Source organism: Schistocerca gregaria, chromosome 9 (assembly GCF_023897955.1).
Source record: "Schistocerca gregaria isolate iqSchGreg1 chromosome 9, iqSchGreg1.2, whole genome shotgun sequence".
Lineage (NCBI taxonomy): Eukaryota > Metazoa > Arthropoda > Insecta > Orthoptera > Acrididae > Schistocerca > Schistocerca gregaria.
Window position 1 is genome coordinate 71356904 of NC_064928.1, and position 18951 is coordinate 71375854.

The window sequence follows — 18951 nt, forward strand, 5'->3', positions numbered from 1 at the left end:
CAATCCCGTAGGGGATGTTTCGTTTGCATGCGGTTTACTCTTCCGCCAGTATTCATTATCCGATATAGTTGGGCGGTTGTAAGGTCCTGTAGTTGTGCGCTCAGTTTCGCTCGGAGGTAACTAACTTCGAGCAGAAACATCCGGATGTGGTTGGCTTTGTAGTGGGTTTCCCCCAGGTTTATCAACTGAGCTACCCAAGCACGACTCACGCCCCGTCCTCACAGCTTTACTTCTGCCAGTTCCTCGTCTCCTACCTTACAAACTTAACAGAAGCTCTCCTTCTTCTGTCCGTTTTTCGCGCCGAGGTTTTCAAAGTTAGTAACTCACTGCATCTCTGACGGCGCTTCGACAATAAACACGTTACGTCACAGGACGTTCGCCTTTTACATTCTCGCAACATTATTTGCTAACTGCAGCTGTCGTCGAGTGACTGCTCGATTAGTGAATGATTTAGAATGATAAGGCAATCACATAATGTTACAACGCTGAGACGCTCAGTTTAATAGATCTTAACGATTACTTCTCTTAAGAAACTCTGATTGTATCCAATATGTAAGTAGCATTACTTCGATAATTTTCAGTGTGATGCTGGAATGGCTTAATGATCTACGTCCCTTCTCACTTCTGAGCATTTGTAGAACCATTAAAGTTATATACATATTATAGTTTTCCTATTTGGGGAGCAAAATAACTGATGATGGTCGAAGTAGAGATGATATAAAATGTAGACTGGCAATGGCAAGGAAAGCGTTTCTGAAGAAGAGAAATTTGTCAACATCGAGTATAGATTTAAGTGTCAGGAAGTCGTTTCTGAAAGTTTTTGTATGGAGTGTAGCCATGTATGGAAATGAAACATGGACGATAAATAGTTTAGACAAGAAGAGAATAGAAGCTTTCGAAATGTGGTGCTGCAGAAGAATGCTGAAGATTAGATGGGTAGATCACATAACTAATGAGGAGGTACTGAATAGGACTGGGGAGAAGAGGAGTTTGTGGCACAACTTGACTAGAAGAAGGGATCGGTTGGTAGGACATGTTCTGAGGCATCAAGGGATCACCAATTTAGTATTGGAGGGCAGCGTGAAGGGTAAAAATCGTCGAGGGAGACCTAGAGATTCTGAAGGACGTAGGCTGCAGTATGTACTGGGAGATGAAGAAGCCTGCACAGGGTAGAGCACCATGGAGAGCTGCATCAAACCAGTATAAGGATTCAAGACAACAAGAACAACAACGTTAGTTATATAAAATAAAGGCATATGTACAGTAAAATGGCGGAAATATACTTAAAAGTGAGCTGAGTTTGACAACAACTGTGCTGCATGTTGATTCCTACAGAGGGGACGATTCTTTCTCAAAAATATTACTGCTAGTTTCACGACATTTCAGGAAGGCACGCTCCGTTCGCGTGATTTAATCTCAACAACAGCGAGCAGAGTGTGTAATTTTCTTTTTCGTCGCTGACCGGACCCACTGACAGCCTGACAGCTCCGGAAACAACTCACTGCGACCGTCCCACAACAGGCGATGAAAATTAAAAAAAAAAAAAAAATAATGTGTCCAGCCTGTCACGTCAGCTGGACAGCAGGAAGCGTGCTGAACAAACTTCAGCGACAGGTGAGGGAACCGCTCGCGCCAGCTGACAGTGATTTCTGTTTTGTTGCCACGCCCCGCGGAGAGAGACGGCGGGCGGGAGGGGTATAAGTGCGGCAGCGGCCACGCAGGCGGCGCCACAGCCTCCCTCCGCCAGCCACCATGAGGACGCTCCTGATCGCCGCACTAGGCGCCGTGCTGTTCTCCGCCGCCTCGAAGGTAAGCCAGCGAGCGGCTGCCCCAGCCACTGCTGCTGGAGGCTCGAAGTACCGTCTCCTTACTGCCCGACGCGTTTCGCAAATACTGTACGAGTAAAGTCCGTGTATTCCTGTGCCGTTAGTTACGGTGCCTAAAGACAAACACACAGTTTCTAGTTAGTGAATGACGCAATCGGCCTCAAACTACTTTCATAATGTTCTATTTAAGTGCAATAACCGATGTCAGGCTACCATGCCCATCTTCAGGTGGCTAATATTTTTCGTTGTACAGATGTTTCGGTTACAGCATGTCCTCTGCTCCACACTCTACAAGAATATACACTGCTGGCCATTAAAATTGTTACACCAAGAAGAAATGCAGATGATAGACTGGTATTCATTGGATAAATATACTATACTAGAACTGACATTTGATTACGTTTTCACGCAATTTGGGTGCATAGATCCAGAGAAATCAGTACCCAGAACAGAGCTTGGATGGCGTGTACAGGTACAGCTGCCCATGCAGCTTCAACACGATACCACAGTTCATCAAGAGTAGTGACTGGCGTATTGTGGCGAGCCAGTTGCTCGGCCACCATTGACCAGACGTTTCCGGTTGGTGAGAGATCTGGGGAATGTGCTGGCCAGGGCAACAGTCGAACATTTTCTGTATTCAGACAGGCCCGTACAGGACCTGCAACATACGGTCTTCCATTGTTGTTGTTGTTGTAGTATTCAGTCCTGAGACTGGTTTGATGCAGCTCTCAATGCTGCTCTATCCTGTGCAAGCTTCTTCATCTCCCAGTACCTACTGCAACCTACATCCTTCTGAGTCTGCTTGCTGTATTCATCTCTTGGCCCCCTCTACGATTTTTACCCTCCACGCTGCCCTCTAATACTAAATTGGTGATCCCTTGATGCCTCAGAACATGTCCTACCAACCGATCCCTTCTTCTAGTCAAGTTGTGCCACAAACTTCTCTTCTCCCCAATCCTATTCAACACCTCCTCATTAGTTATGTGATCTACCCACCTAGTCTTCAGCATTCTTCTGTAGCACCACATTTCGAAAGCTTCTATTCTCTTCTTGTACAAACTATTTATCGTCCATGTTTCACTTCAATACATGGCTACACTCCATACAAATACTTTTAGAAGCGACTTTCTGACACCAAAAGCTACACTAAATGTAACTAATTTCTCTTCTTCAGAAACCCTTTCCTTGCCATTGCCAGTCTCCGTTTTATATCCTCTCTACTTCGACCATCATCAGTTATTTTTCTCCCCAAACAGAAAACTCATTTACTACTTCAAGCGTCTCGTTTTCTAATCTAATTCCCGAAGCATCACCCAATTTAATTCGACTACATTCCATTATCCTCGTCTTTCTTTTGTTGACGTTCATCTTACATCCTCCTTTCAAGACACTGTCCATTCCGTTCAGCTGCTCTTCAAGATCCTTTGCTATCTCTGACAGAGTTACAATGTCATCGGCGAACCTCAAAGTTATTATTTCTTTTCCATGGATTTTAATACCTACTCCGAATTTTTCTTTTGTTTCCTTTACAGTTTTCTCAATATACAGATTGAATAACATCGGGGAGAGGCTACAACCCTGTCTCACTCCCTTCCCAACCACTGTTTCCCTTTCATGCCCCTCGACCCTTATAACTGCCATCTGGTTTCTGTAGAAATTGTAAATAGCCTTTTGCTCCCTGTATTTTACCCCTGTCACCTTCAGAATTTGAAAGAGAGTATTCCAATCAACATTGTCAAAAGCTTCCTCTAAGTCTACAAATGGTAGAAACGTAGGTTTGCCTTTCCTTAATCTTTTTTCTAAGACAAGTCGTAGGGTCAGTATTGCCTCACATGTTCCAATATTTCTACGGAATCCAAACTGATCTTCCCCGGCTTCTACCAGTTTTTCCATTCGTCTGTAAAGAATTCGCGTTAGTATTTTGCAGCCGTGAGTTATTAAACTGATAGTTCTGTAATTTTCACATCTGTCAACACCAGCTTTCTTTGGGATTCGAATTATTATATTCTTCTTGAAGTCTGAGTGTATTCCGCCTGTCTCATACATCTTGCTCACCAGATGGTAGTGTTTTGTCAGGACTGGCTCTCCCAAGGCCGTCAGTAGTTCTAATGGAATGTTGTCTACTCCCGGGGTCTTGTTTCGACTCAGGTCTTTCAAAGCTCTGTCAAACTCTTCACGCAGTATCATATCTCTCATTTCGTCTTCATCTACATCCTCTTCCATTTCCATAATATTGTCCTCAAGTACATCGCCCTTGTATAAACCCTCTATATACTCCTTCAACCTTTCTGCTTTCCCTTCTTTGCTTATAACTGGGTTTCCATCTGAGCTCTTAATATTCATACAAGTGGTTCTCTTTCCTCCAAAGATCTCTTTAATTTTCCTGTAGGCAGAAGCTATGTTACCCCTAGTGAATAAGCCTCTACATCCTTACATTTATCCTCTAGCCATCCCTGCTTAGACATTTTCCACATCCTGTCGATCTCATGTTTGAGACGTTTGTATTCCTTTTTGACTGCCTCATTTACTGCATTTTTATATTTTCTCCTTTCATCAGTTAAATTCAATATTTCTTCTGTTACCCAAGGATTTCTACTGTCCCTCGTCTTTTTACCTACTTGATCCTCTGCTGCCTTCACTACTTCATCCCTCAAAGCTACCCATTCTTCTTCTACTGTATTTGTTTCCCCCATTCCTGCCATTAGTTCCCTTACGCTCTCCATGTGACTCTGTACAACCTCTGGTTTAGTCAGTTTATCCATATCTCATCTCATGGAATTCCTACATTTTTGCAGTTTCTTCAGTTTTAATCTACAGTTAATAACCAATAGATTGTGGTCAGAGTCCACATCTGCCCCTGAAAATGTCTTACAATTTAAAACCTGGTTCCTAAATCTCTCTCTCTTACCATCATATAATCTATCTGAAATCTATCAGTATCTCCAGGTTTCTTCCATGTATACAACCTTCTTTCATGATTTTTGAACCAAGTGTTAGCTATGATTAAGTTGTGCTCTGCGCAAAATTCTACCAGGCGGCTTCCTCTCTCATTTCTTACCCCCAATCGATATTCACCTACTACGTTTCCTTCTCTCCCTTTTCCTACTACCGAATTGCAGCCACCCATGACTATTAAATTTTCGTCTCCCTTCACTATCTGAATCGTGCATTATCCTGCTGAAATGTTGGGTTTCGCAGGGATCAAATGAAGGGTAGAGCCACGAGTGATAACACATTTGAAATGTAACGTCCACTGTTCAAAGTACCGTCAATGCGAACAAGAGGGGACCGAGACGTTTAACCAATGGCACCGCATACCATCACGCCGGGTGATACGGCAGTATGGCGATGACGAATACACCCTTCCAATGTGCGCTCACCGCGATGTCGCCAAACACGTATGCGACCATCATGATGTTGTAAACAGAACCTGGATTCGTCCGAAAAAATGACTTTTTGCCATTCATGCACCACGTTCGTCGTTGAGTACACCATCGCAGGCGCTCCTGTCTCTGATGCAGTGTCAAGGGTAACAGCAGCCATGGTCTCCGAGCTGATAGTCCATGCTGCTGGAAACGTCGTCGAACTGTTCGTGCAGATGGTTGTTGTCTTGCAAACGTCCCCATCTCTTGACTCAGGGTTCGAGGCGTGGCTGCACGATCCGTTACAGCCATGCGGATAAGATGCCTGTCATCTCGACTGACAGTGACACGAGTTCGTTGGTATTCAACACAGCGTCCCCTATTACCCTCCTGAAACCAGCGATTCCATATTCTGCTAACGGTCATTGGATCTCGACCAACGCGAGCAGCAATGTCGCGATACGATAAACCGCAAACGCGATAGTCTACAATCCGACCTTTATTAAAGGCAGAAACTTGATGGTACGCATTTCTCCTCCTTTCACGAGGCATTACAACAACGTTTCACCAGGCAACGCCAGTCAACTGCTGTTTGTGTATGAGAAATCGGTTGGAAACTTTCCTGATGTGAGCACGTTGTAGGTGTCGCCACCGGTGCCAACGTTGTGTGAATTCTCTGAAAAGCTAATCATTTGCATATCACAGCATCTTCTTGCTGTCGGTTAAATTTCGCGTCTGTAGCACGTCATCTTCGTGGTGTAGCAATTTTAATGGCCAATAGTGTATATGCACTATGTGATCAAAAATATCGGGACGCCCCCAGGAGCATACGATTTTCAAATTAGGTGCATTGTGCTGCCACCTACTGCCAGCTATTCCATATCAGCGGCCTCAGTAGTAATTAAACATCGTGAGAGGACAGAATGGGGCGCTCCGCGGAATTCACAGACTTCGAACGTGGTCAGGTGATTGGGTGTCACTTGTGCCATACGTCTGTACGGGATTTTTCCACACTCCTAAACATTCATAGGCCCACTGTTTCCGATGTGACAGCGAAGTGGAAACGTGAAGGGACACGTACAGCACAAAAGCGCACAGGCTAGCGTCGTGTGTCGAGTGACAGAGACCGCAGACAGTTGAAGAGCGTCGTAATGTGTGACAGGACCGTCACACAGGAGTTCCAAACTGCGTCAGGATCCACTGCAAGTACTATGACAGGTAGGCGGGAGGTGAGAAAACTTGGATTTCATGCTCGAGTGGCTGCTCATAAGTCACACATCACACCGGTAAATACCAAGCGGTGAATCGCTTCGTGCAAGGAGCGTAAACATTGGACGATTAAACAGTGGAAAAACGTTGTACGGAGTGACGAATCACGGTAGACGATGTGGCCATCCGATGGCAGGGTGTAGGTATGGTGAATGCCTGGTGAACGTCGTCTGCCAGCGTGTGTAGTGCCAACAGTAAAATTCGGAACCGGTGGCGTTATGGTGTGGTCGTGTTTTTCGCTGAGGGAGCTTGCACCATTTGTTATTTTGGGTGGGGCTATTACAGCACAGGCCTACGAGTACGTTGATGTTTTAACCACCTTCTCGCTTCCCACAGTTGCGGACAGTTCGGGGATGACGATTGTATCTTCCAACACAATCGAGCATCTGATCGTAATGCACGACCTGTGGCGGAGTGTTTACACGACAATGACATCACTGCAAGGGACTTGCGTGCACGGAGTCCTGACCTGAATCCTGTAGAACACTTTTGGGATGTCTTGGAACGCCAACTTCGTTCCTGGCTTTAGCGACCGATGTCAATACCTATCCTCACTGTGGCACTCCGGAAAGAATGGACTGTCATTCCCCTTCCAGGACATGACTGGACGTATGCCTTCGATCGTGGGAGCTGTCATCAAGTCTAAGGGCGGGCAAACACCATACTGAACTGAATTCCAGCATTACCGATGGAGAGCGCCACGAACGTGTACGTCATTTTCAGCCAGGTGTCCGGATACTTTTGATCGTATATATATGATCAATGAGGAAAGTAGTTGCCTTCTCTTACAGGGTGACAATTATTGAGCTATATGAAATAAAATTACCATAACATCTGAATGATTTCCATTAGGACGTTCAAACTACGCGGTTGGCCACGGGGCATGGATGGAATTTGTGTGCGCATGGGCATAATTTGCTTTGACGGCGAAGCCACTTTCATTTCGATGAGCTCGTCAGTAAGAAAAGTTGGCGCATTTGCGGGACTGAGAATCTGCATTTCGCGATCGAGAAGTCGTTTCGCCCTCAACAGGTGACTGTGTGGTGTGCAGTGTCCAATCACGGAATAATCGGTGCGACATTCCTAGATGGCACGGTGATTACCGAACGGTACGTGAAGATTTTGGAAAATAATTTAATCCCCGTTGTCCAAAGTGACCCTGATTTCGTCAAGAGGTGGTCCATGCAAGACGGAGCTCTATTCCATTGAAGCAGGAGAGTGTTTGATGTCATGGAGGAGCACCTTGGGGGCCGCATTCTGGCTCTGGGGTACCCAGAGGCCACTGGCATGGGCCTCGTTTGTTGTCATTCTCTGAATATGAATTTGGTGTCATTTTCTCTGAACGCATGTGAGTCCTTTTCGTGGGGCTGTCTTAAAGACAATGTGTACAAAAATAACCCCAAAACCATCGCTGAGCCGAAAACAGACTTTCAAGAGGTCATCGACCTCATCGATGTTCCGACACTTGAGCGGGTGATGCACAAGCTCGCTATTCGGCTGTGCCACGACATCGCCAATGGTGGCAGGCATGTCGTACATGGCATAATCATACAGTCTTTGCAGTTTAAAGAAAAACATCAAGTGTATAATGCTTGACGTGTATTTTAAGAACATTACGAAGTGAGCCACAGTGATTTATTTACAATATGTGTGCTATGGTGTAATTCAGGAACATATACATCTATCTGCAAAACCATATGGGCGACGCCAATACAGATCGCCATCTACTGAAACGTATTGTGGGCTGACCACATGCTGTTGAAGAAAACATTTCCACAATCAAAAATATTAGGCGTCCGTCTGAAATTGGACATGGTAGCCTGAAATCAGTTATGTCACTAAAATAAAATACTTAAAAAGTGTTTGAGGCTGGTTGTGTCGTTCAGCGACCGTCAGTAATGGCCGCGGCGTCCACAAGATTCAACATGGGTAAAACAACACTGTTTCTATCTGTAACATTTGTCTTATTGTGCTAAACTTTTGACGTAAAATTATGTCCCATCATCAGTAGATTATGACAACATTTCAATTTGTTAATTCGTGCACTAGTTATGCAGTGTTGAAAATAATTTTTTTCTTTCGACTGAAAGCATTGAGACAGGCACCTAGGAACTGGCATCGAGTTCCAGGTTCCGGGTTCCCGTAGAGACCTCTGGTGATACAGACAGCTCAAATCATGCATTGTTTTTGACAGTTGAACGACTCATAGTATTAAGTGTTACACAAATAGTAGTTTTAACGACGTGGCGTTTTTATATTTCAACCGTGGTTGAATAATGATTTTCTAAGGAAATGATACGATGAGTTAAATTGTAGTGAATCTCGACATATACTCTATCCTGACTGTTATACTGCTACTAATCCACGATGTAAACACGATGCTGAAGCTGCACAGACTACTAGGGTTGCCAACACTGGCACTTCTGACTGAACTCGAGCTTGTGCAATGCTCTGTTCTCGGACCCTAAATTATTCGGGCCGGGCAGTCTTTTTGCCTCTCATTGTGCCTAGAAACGCATAAGTTTGTTGGTCGGTACTTCAGTCTAATAACTGATTTTCCAATTATATGGACATGCGGACCTCCATGAGCCGCTGCCGACATTTTCTCCTGCTTTTTTTTCCCCCTTGAAACCTTCCCGTCTAATATTGGATGAACGTTTGCTTGCTGACTGAACGCTGCGTCTCTTAAAATCTTTTAACTGCTGCTCTGTCAAGACTACCTGCTGATTATTACGACGAAACATAAAATGTGTTGTCGCCGTGGCCCTCAGTCGTTACCTGAAATTATTAAGACTGATTCTTACCTTTAATTATTTATACTGGATCGCCATCTGACTGCTACAGCAAACTGTGGAATGAATATACTTACTTCTCTTTAACATAATTATAAGCTGCTGGTGGAGTTTCATAATACTTTGTGACTGGAATTCTTTAAGTTGAAGTTAATTTAGATTTGATAAAAGCTGAAGCTCAGTTTAGACTTTTCTTTTAAGATAACAATAAATTCCGTAAAGCATTTACGTGAATGATTTTGGGATAGAAAATTCTTAATGCATTTAATCTGGTAGAAGTTAACTACATTCTGAGAACGATCTTGACAAACAATTACAAGGGGTATAGTTCTTTACAAAAATTCTTAAAAAGTAGCGTTGCGCTACATACCTAATTTTCCATCAAAATTACATAACTATATTCTGAGAACGATCTTGACAAACAATTACAAGGGGCATAGTTCTTTACAAAAATTCTTAAAAACTAGCATTGCGCTACATATAGCGAGTGGCTGGCGAGCACACCGCTTCTTTCAAAGTGTTAATTCATACCTCGCTTACAGCGACCTCCTCTCATGTCTCGCTAGCTACGACTGCCTCGTCTCACATCTTACTCGCAACTGCTCGCTTCCAACGCTCAATGCTACAAAAGTGCGGTCTCGCCGCCCACAATGGTTTTTGGTGCAGACAATCCCTGCTACCATTACAGATGTATTACTGCGCGCTGTTTCCCGCTCTTTCTCAAAATGTATCTATGCGCGGTTTCCCGCTCTTTCTCAATAATACACAATGCAATTTAATTAACAAAACAATTTAAATAAGAAACAGTTCAGATAATTACATGCTAAAACAGTTTAAATACGCCTATTACATAATTACATATGCCGCTACTCGGCTTTCTTAAAATTTTACTACGTTGTTGAGTCATATGGACTCAACATAAGTATAAAATTTGATTATAGAAAATAGTTTGAACAAAGTGTATACACAAATGCTGTCATACGAAATGATTTGTCTATCTCTAATAAAGAGAATATGTAAATAGAAAGGGTTTTAGTAGGAATTGTACATCAAGTAAAATTTGGTTCCCTTAAATTTAACAACAAGAATAAGAGTAAATGTGAAAATCAATATACAGATCATATGAAGCAATTGAAAGTTTACATTATGAAACATTTAATTCAAATTGGCATCTCTTAGTACCACAATTAAGGAAGGTACAAAAGGAATTGGATAGCATGGTCAAAGCACTGGCAACTGTCTGTGAATGCACTCAAAAGTCTGTTCCTTTCCCTCACATAGCACAACACCAGGTTTCGCCATGTGGTTCCATCATCGCCTTGCTCCATAGTTTTAGTGTACCCAAACACTAAGTACGTCGTCGAATAGCCTGAGTTGCCGCAGCCACATCAGGATTAAGTTCCATCTCCAATGGTCCATTAAGGTTGGTGGTGTGCATCTTGCTATGCAAACACCTATTGTCGTACATCATACTGTGGTGTGTATCTAGGTATGCAGGCACCAATTGACATACATCGGGCTGCGGTGTGCATCTAGGTATGCAAACACCTCGTCGAGAACATCATTGGTTGAAGTCACGTGTTTCACAATTCACTGATTCTGTGCTCAATAACCATGGGGATGCACAGGAATTAAGGTACGGGTAAAATTGTTTTGGCAATGGGTTCACGGACATTGTTGGTACCATAATTTGACTACCAAATAATTTTCCCTATGACAAAATATGTTGTGTCGTAATTTGTAACAATATGTAGTTTTAATTTAAGAATTCTTCCAGAAAATTATTCCCATATATAAAAGACATAAAAGTTCCTACTTATTCAGTATTTGATAGTATACAGATTTGTTATAGACAAGTACATTATTACTTATTCTGTATTTACATATCTTAGTTTCTTACATCATTAATTATAAATTTTGTTGACAATGCATTTCTTGACTTACTGTCCTAAAATTTTATCTTCCATTCAGGGGTGTAGTCGTCAGTTATGAGTCGTCAAATGTCAGGTCATAATATACAATAAAATTACTGTCATAAAATTATTTAAAGTATTCTTTTGCAGCTGAAAATTAAGGTAAACATTATTCTGGTTAGACATTGTAATGTGTGGTCCCCATCCATAGTGTTGCAATGTGTCACATGCTAGCAAAATTATTTCTTAACATTATACATTTCTTATATACTAACATAACATACACATTCTTCTTCTGCATCTGTGTCAACTCTCTGCATAACCTGTTATAAACATTCAGCATTAATTAACGTCAGCGCACGGCATGACTTATTATAAAACATTCAGTATTAATTATCGTCAGTGCACGGCATGACTTCAATAAACATCTTCTGGTACTTCTCGTCCGCTCCTGGCATGACCTATAAAACACTTTATCATAATATTAACTGCTGCAAAATCACGTCAGCTCCCGGCATGACCTATAAAATTTCTGTAATGACAATTAGCGTCAGCTATCTGCGTGACCTAAAGATTCACATCCTTATTCTAACTAAAACTACGTTTCATTTTGATGACGTGTGACAACAATGCTGCATTCTGGAATAAAGAGTACATGTTAATGTTACCACTAAAATAATTGATTAATGAACGATCTATATTATCAGTTTAGCTATTGCAAAAATCGACGTTTTCTTAAGTAATTATGTCACGTTATAAAAAAAATTTCTTTCATTTATGAGCTCTCAGTGCACAAATTCATACGTCGTGTCGTTGTCTGCATGTTCTCTTTAAGTTAGGAAATGTTTCTCGTGTTTTTATTTGTCTTGGCTGGCGTAGCATCATTAAGTACTGCTGTGTTCTTTAAGGTACGGTGAAATATTAGCGGCCCGCTGCGTGTCGCGGCTTTGTTTGTTACTGAAGCGCGCTGAAACTACCACTGTTGCATACTTACGTGTCACGCCGTCCTTTCGTCAGCTGAAATGCAAAAATTTAAGTCAAGAAATGTTTCACGTTGGATACATGATGATTCCCTAATGATTTCTTCTTACGTAGCGTTTCCACATGCACTACATTAGCGTGTGGAATATTACGAACTCTGTAAGGGCCTGCATACAGAAGTTCGAATTTACGGCATCTGTGCTTACCTTTGTTGGAAAGAAAATGAGTGCGAATCAGTACTTTGTCGCCAATCTCGTACTTCTGTAGTCGACTTACCTGCTTCTGTTGTTTCTTCCGCCGATCTGCAGCTCTTTTAGTGTTTGCTAATGCTGTGTCTATTATTTCACTATGTCGAAGCCTACGCGTCTTAGGAAAAGTAATTAGTTCGGTAATTTTGTTCGGTGGGTCTTTATTTGTCAGTATTACGGTTGGTGATAGCATCGTAGATTCATTGGGTATTGCATTTATCACTTCTTGAAACTGTAAAATATATTTATCCCATGTTGTATGTCTTTTATGACAATAAATTCTGCATAACTTCCCGATCTCTTTCATTATTCTTTCTGATGGGTTGGAAGAACTGTGATATCTTGATATGTAAATAGGTGTTATGTTCTTACTTTCTAACATTTTCTTCCATACGTCTGACCTAAATTGCGGACCGTTATCCGATATAACCTTCTGTACACGTCCTACTACTGATAGAAAATCTCTTACAAACGCTCTTGGTACTGTTCTTGCTGTTGCTTTCCTTAGTGGAGAAAATGTTACAAATTTGGATGTTAGTTCTACAGCTACAAAAATATAACTATAACCATTATTTGTTCTGGGGATTGGACCGAAAAGATCCACTGCTGCCATGTGTCTTAACTTAACCGGTATGATGGGATACAATGGTGGAATGTGTGACACTGTTGATGATTTAGCTTTTTGACATATCTTGCATGATGCTATTACTTTTCTTATGTGTTTTTCCATGTTATTAAAGTGGCAATTTTGTCGCAGAATCAGAAAGCATTTCCACGCTCCGTAGTGTCCATAACTTAGATGTGTATACCATATCAGTTTATTTACGATCCCTTCCGGAATGCATAAAAGCCAATTATTACCGTCTCGGTATGATCGAATAAAGAGTATATTTTGATGTACAGTGTAATGAAGTCTGACTTTAGCGTTACTTCTGTCTTTCCAAAGCGTTACAATCTCTTTCAGTGTTTCATCTTTCTGCTGTTCTCTCTCTATATCCTGTAATGCTGCTGATATAAAGTTTTCGAAAGCTACTTGTTTAATATACATAATACTATGGTTGTTGTAGCAAAAGGTATTTTCTTTCTCCATGCGTTTATTGTGAATGGACCTCGACAATGCGTCGGCAACAGTATTCTGCGTGCCTGGAACGTGTATAATGGTAAAATCAAACTTTTGTAAGTATAATTTCCAGCGGCTTAATCTATCGTGCGTAAGTTTTGCTGACAATAAAAACTGGATTGCTCGGTGATCGGTATATATTGTTGTATGTCGGCCATATAGAAAATGACGGAATCGCTTAAAAGCGTAAATTACACATAGTGTCTCTAATTCTGTTACAGAATAATTGCGCTCTGCTGGAGAAAGTATCCTGCTTGCAAAAGCAATGTGTTTCACGACTGTCTTATCTTCTTCCTTTATTTCTTGGAAAATATGTACTCCTAGTGCTGTGGTTGAACTATCTGTTGCAACGGAAAAGTTTTGTGTTGGGTCAGGGTGTGATAACAAAGGTGCTTTTAATAATGCTTCTTTCAAGTTCTCGAATTCAGCTTCAACGTCTTCATTCCATGACCAAAGTGTGTTTTTACTTGTAAGCTGGTATAGCAAGGGCGTGTCTAATGCTTTGTAGTGGATAAATTTTCTAAAATAATTGATAAGACCTAAAAAGCTCCGAAGTTCCTTTTTGTTTGTTGGCACGTCGATGTCTTTCAGTGCTTGCAATTTGTCAGGGTCTGGTGCGATACCTGTTTGTGAGATAATGTGCCCTAGAAATTTTATTGACGCTTTACCAAATTCAGATTTACGCAAGTTTATAGTTATACCACTCTGCTCGAATGTATTCAGTAATTGTTGAAGAGTATGATTGTGTTGTTCCCAGTTTTCTGCTGCAATTAAAATGTCATCGACATATGAAGTAATTTTGTTTTTCAGATCTTGTGGTAGAATAGTATTCATGCCTCGTATAAAGGCGGCAGACGAAATCGTTAGTCCAAACGGAAGTTTACAAAATTGATAGCATTCCTCAAAGCAAAGGAATGCCGTATATTTTCGGCAATTTGGGTGTAGTTGGATTTGCCAAAACCCTGATTTGAGGTCGAGTGTAGTATAAATGGAGGTGCCATGAAATTTTTGCAGTAACTCTTCTAACGTCTGTGGTCGGTCGGTTTCTGTAATGATTATTTTATTAACTTGACGTGAATCTAAAACTAAACGTAGTGATCCATCCTTCTTTTCAACAATGTGTAGTGGATTTATATATTGGCTGGCTGCTGGTTCTATTATTCCTTGATCGATCATTGCTCGTAATTCTTTCTTAACTGCTTCTGTGTGTATGTGTGGGATTGGATAATGCTTTGCTTTGAAAGTCTCGTGTGGTTTCACCTGAAATTCGTACATAAATCCTGTCATTGTTCCTGGAACATTGGCAAAAACTGCTTTGTGTTGTACCAGAATATTTTCAAGTTCTGTGCGTTCTGCGTCGCATTTTGCTACACTATTGTCTACCTTGCGTGTAATTGTCTCGAACATATTGTACTCCTGTTCCTCTACCAAGTCATTATTAAGTGTGTTCGTGTATAGTGCGATATAACAATCGTTATCTTGAGAATCAGTAATAATCTCGATCCTGTGCATATTTTGTTCTTCGGAGGATACTGTGTTTTGAAATCTTACGATCACTTCCCTGTTTTCCTTTTGTAGTGTGAGGTATGACGATTTGAAGCCAATCTTCGCATCGTACTGAACAAGAAAATTTATTCCTAATATCATGTTTGTTGTTAAATTCGGAACTATCCAACAATCACTGTGGAACGTTTTCCCTGCAAAAACAAATGTTAATTGTGTCTGTCTTTTAACTTCAATGCCTTTTCCTGCAAAAGCTCCCTTGACCTTCGTTCTGTTTAAAGGAAATACTGGGTAATCATTATTGCTATTGCATCTGTTAAATGTGTCTTTGTTAATTACGCACATAGGTGAACCTGAATCAATTATCGCTAAAATATTGTGCGACTGTAAATTTATCTCTATTATTGGGTGATATATTGTTTTCTGTAGGATTGGTTTTTCCTGTAACAATGTGTCTCTCACGTCGTCAAATGTAATGGCATTTTCGGTCGTTATGTTTTCTCTGTGTGATTTCATAGTATCGACATTAAGAGATTCATTGCAGGTTTTCTCTAGTCATAATTCTTCCGATATGTGATTTTCAGCTTGGGAGTTTGGTATGTGTTCTATCAACTGTACAGTTCTGCCGTTTTGATTATTAGCAGTGTCTGGTGGATGAAATCTGGTGTCTGGTACATTCATACGGTAACGCAGCTGTTGGGCCCTGTTGTAGTTTCCGTTAAAATTGTCATTGTGGAACGTCCTCGGCGGTCTGTGTTCGTTTTCTTTTCTCCTGTCGTTATAACTGTGACTGTACGGCAGCCCACCTGCACCCCGTAGAAACGTTTGTTTTTGTTCATTTTGCGGTCGACCCGCGTAATGGCCTTCCCCGGTCGCATTATCTGAGCGATGATTCATATGGAAATTTGACCTATTCGGTTGCGTGTTAAGTCTCGGATTCTGTTGCTGTCCTGAATATAAATTTACCGTGTCAGTATAATGTTTTTCATTACTCCTGTTTTCGTTGTCATTTTCGCTGCGAAAGCGTTTACTCGGATTGTTATTACCAAATCGTGTTTGTTCAAAAGTAGCTGAGTTTGTTTGTTTTCCGTTCTGTCGTGAAAAATTTTTGTTAACAAATGCGTAGTCTGCCTGGTGTGCTTCTAATAGTTGTAAGATGTCTCTAAAAGCGGATACATTGTCCTTTTGTTGCCCTGTCAGTAATGACACTTTCAAAGCTCTGGGCAGTTTTGAAATGCAAAGCTGTATTAATGCCGATTGACTGTATGGCTCGTTGAGGTACTGGTTCTGTTCCACCATGTACTCGAAAAATTGTGTGATTGTTGGAAAGGTAGAATTTTCAAAGTTTGGCAAACTAAGTAGCCGATCTTTGATGCTGTTTTGTGTAGTGTCAGACCAATATGCTGATAAAAATGCTTCCTCAAATGCTTCTACGGAAAAACATTGTCTAGCAATTGGTCGCATTCGTCGTGCTGGTTCTCCTTCAAGAAAACTGACAATAAATTCTAACTTATGTTGTACTGGCCATGATGGTGGAAGTGCTCCCCTGAACTGTTGGATAAAATCCAACGGATGTATTTGCGCCCTGTCGTTTTTAAATGTTTTAAACTTTCTAACTGAAAGAAAATGTTTGTGATCAAAACTGTCATGTCTGTGTGTGTAAGTGTTGTCGTATTGTCTTGAATATGGATTCGGGTGTCTTTCTTCCTGGGTAAAATCTCTTACTCTCTGAGGTCTACCAACATTATATGTATTATGGATCTGAGGCATTTCGTAACGGTGTGTGTTCTGTTGAAAATGATTATGTGCGGCGGTTTCTTGTGCGTCCGCTATCTCTTGCTGTAGAGAATTTATTTGCTGATGCAATGAATCATTACGCGATTTTAGATCTGTGATAGTTTGTTGTATATTTGTCAATGGCGTGTTATTACTATTAGAGTTCTGTTGCACTGGGACTGGTGCAGTGTCGTCTGATCTCTCGTCATTGTTAGTATCTAAAAGATCTATTCTTGTAGTGAGTTCATTGATCTTTTCTGTCAGTTCGTTTCGTAATTTACGGTTGCTTTTGGTGACTTTCTTAAAATCTGCCTTTAAATTTTCTGTGTCATGGTTAATTTCTATGTGTTCTATTTTGTCAGTTAGTGTCTGAACGTCCTCTGTTTTTTCTGAACGTCCTCTGTTAATTTATCTTTAACATTCTGGATTTCAGTGTCTGTAGAAGTTTTCACATCGATTGTCTGTGTTTGGATTTCTGTAAGCCTGTCTTGTATTTGATTATTTGTTTCTTTGACCGTTTCGATTTCTTCCGAGATCGACTGTATGTGATTGTCTACATATGTTGTGCCCTGGGCAAACACTTTCTTTTTGTCGTCCTGACGCTGTTTAGTGATTGTTTGTAGTAATTCTTTTCGTTCTTTATCCTGCGATCGCACCAGTTTACGGTGACGTATCAAACAGTTTTCTGTGTGATTGTTAAAACGTTCATCAATCTGAGCGTTTTGTTTAGCAAAGTTTTCTGTCATTGTTTCCCGTATACTAACTGCAAATGTTGCTTGGTTATCGGATATTTCTTGAATTTTGTCGCGTAATTCTTGTGTTGTTTGTGAACATTTTTCAGCGACTGTTTGAATTTCTACTTTGATTTCGTGTTTTAGATTTTGGTACATGTTGTCTAATTTCTGATCTGTGTGTGCGTGTTCTGCCTTAATTTCGTTTTTTAGATCTTGTGACCTTTTTTCTAATTCTTGTGACCCTCTGTTAAAGTTTTGATTCATGTCTTGTCTCATTTGTAGCAAAAATGCCATTATTGGATCCGTTTCGGATTGACTTCTGTGTGTATTTGTATTCGTTGTTAAAGGCTGTAGATCTGTGTTCATTTGAACATCCTCAGATGATTGTGACTGCGTCACGTTTTCCGTAATTTCGGAATTTTGGTCATGAGAACTGTTGGATCTGCTACGCAGGTTGTGTAGCTGTGTACCGTTTGAATCTAAATCAGTGCTTAATGGAGTCTCTCTGTCTGACTGCATTGTAGTGGTTTCGTTACTGAAACTGTTATGTCTACTATGCGGAATTTGTGACTGTGTACCGTCTGTTGCATTTAATGCCAAATTATTTTGCACTACCGTTTCATTGTCTGTGGGCATTTCTGAAGTTACTTGTTCGTTAAACGCTTCTATATTGTTACAGTTATTAAATGTCTGTTCACCTAACGTTTCAGAATCAGGGTTTTCACACGTATTGTTACTGCCTATTCCAGAAAAGAATCTCTCGTCAGTATTTTGTACAGTTTTATCAGTTTGAGAACGAGTAATTATTCTGCGGGACATTGTCTATAATCATCACACGCAACAAAAAGTTTTATCAGTTTGAGAACGAGTAATTATTCTGCGGGACATTGTCTATAATCATCACATGCAACAAAATATATCACTGTTCAAAGCGGATTCAACACTGAAAAAACACTTTTCCACGCCGAATCAATAAAGCAAACAGAATTGCCGATGACCTGTGAATAAAAGTTATACACTTTAGTATATGCGTTGCGCCACTTAACAGTAACTTATTCACACTATTATCAAAGTCAGTATATTCATATCCACAGTAGATTCACTAAAATGTCGTACTGAATGGATATCGCCAAGTGAAACCTTCCCGTCTATTATTGGATGAACGTTTGCTTGCTGACTGAACGCTGCGTCTCTTAAAATCTTTTAACTGCTGCTCTGTCAAGACTACCTGCTGATTATTACGACGAAACATAAAATGTGTTGTCGCCGTGGCCCTCAGTCGTTACCTGAAATTATTAAGACTGATTCTTACCTTTAATTATTTATACTGGATCGCCATCTGACTGCTACAGCAAACTGTGGAATGAATATACTTACTTCTCTTTAACATAATTATAAGCTGCTGGTGGAGTTTCATAATACTTTGT

General features: G+C 40.8%; 1 protein-coding gene across 1 annotated transcript in view; it reads left to right on the top strand.

Annotated features, from left to right (window-relative positions):
* The first annotated feature begins 1729 nt into the window (after window positions 1–1729).
* Window positions 1730–18951, top strand: part of LOC126291868 (uncharacterized) — a 77721-nt gene continuing 60499 nt past the window's right edge. Inside the window, exon 1 of the mRNA XM_049985589.1 lies at window positions 1730–1809. Coding sequence (XP_049841546.1) covers window positions 1753–1809 — 57 coding nt within the window. The 5' untranslated portion in view covers window positions 1730–1752. The remainder of the gene's footprint in view (window positions 1810–18951) is intronic.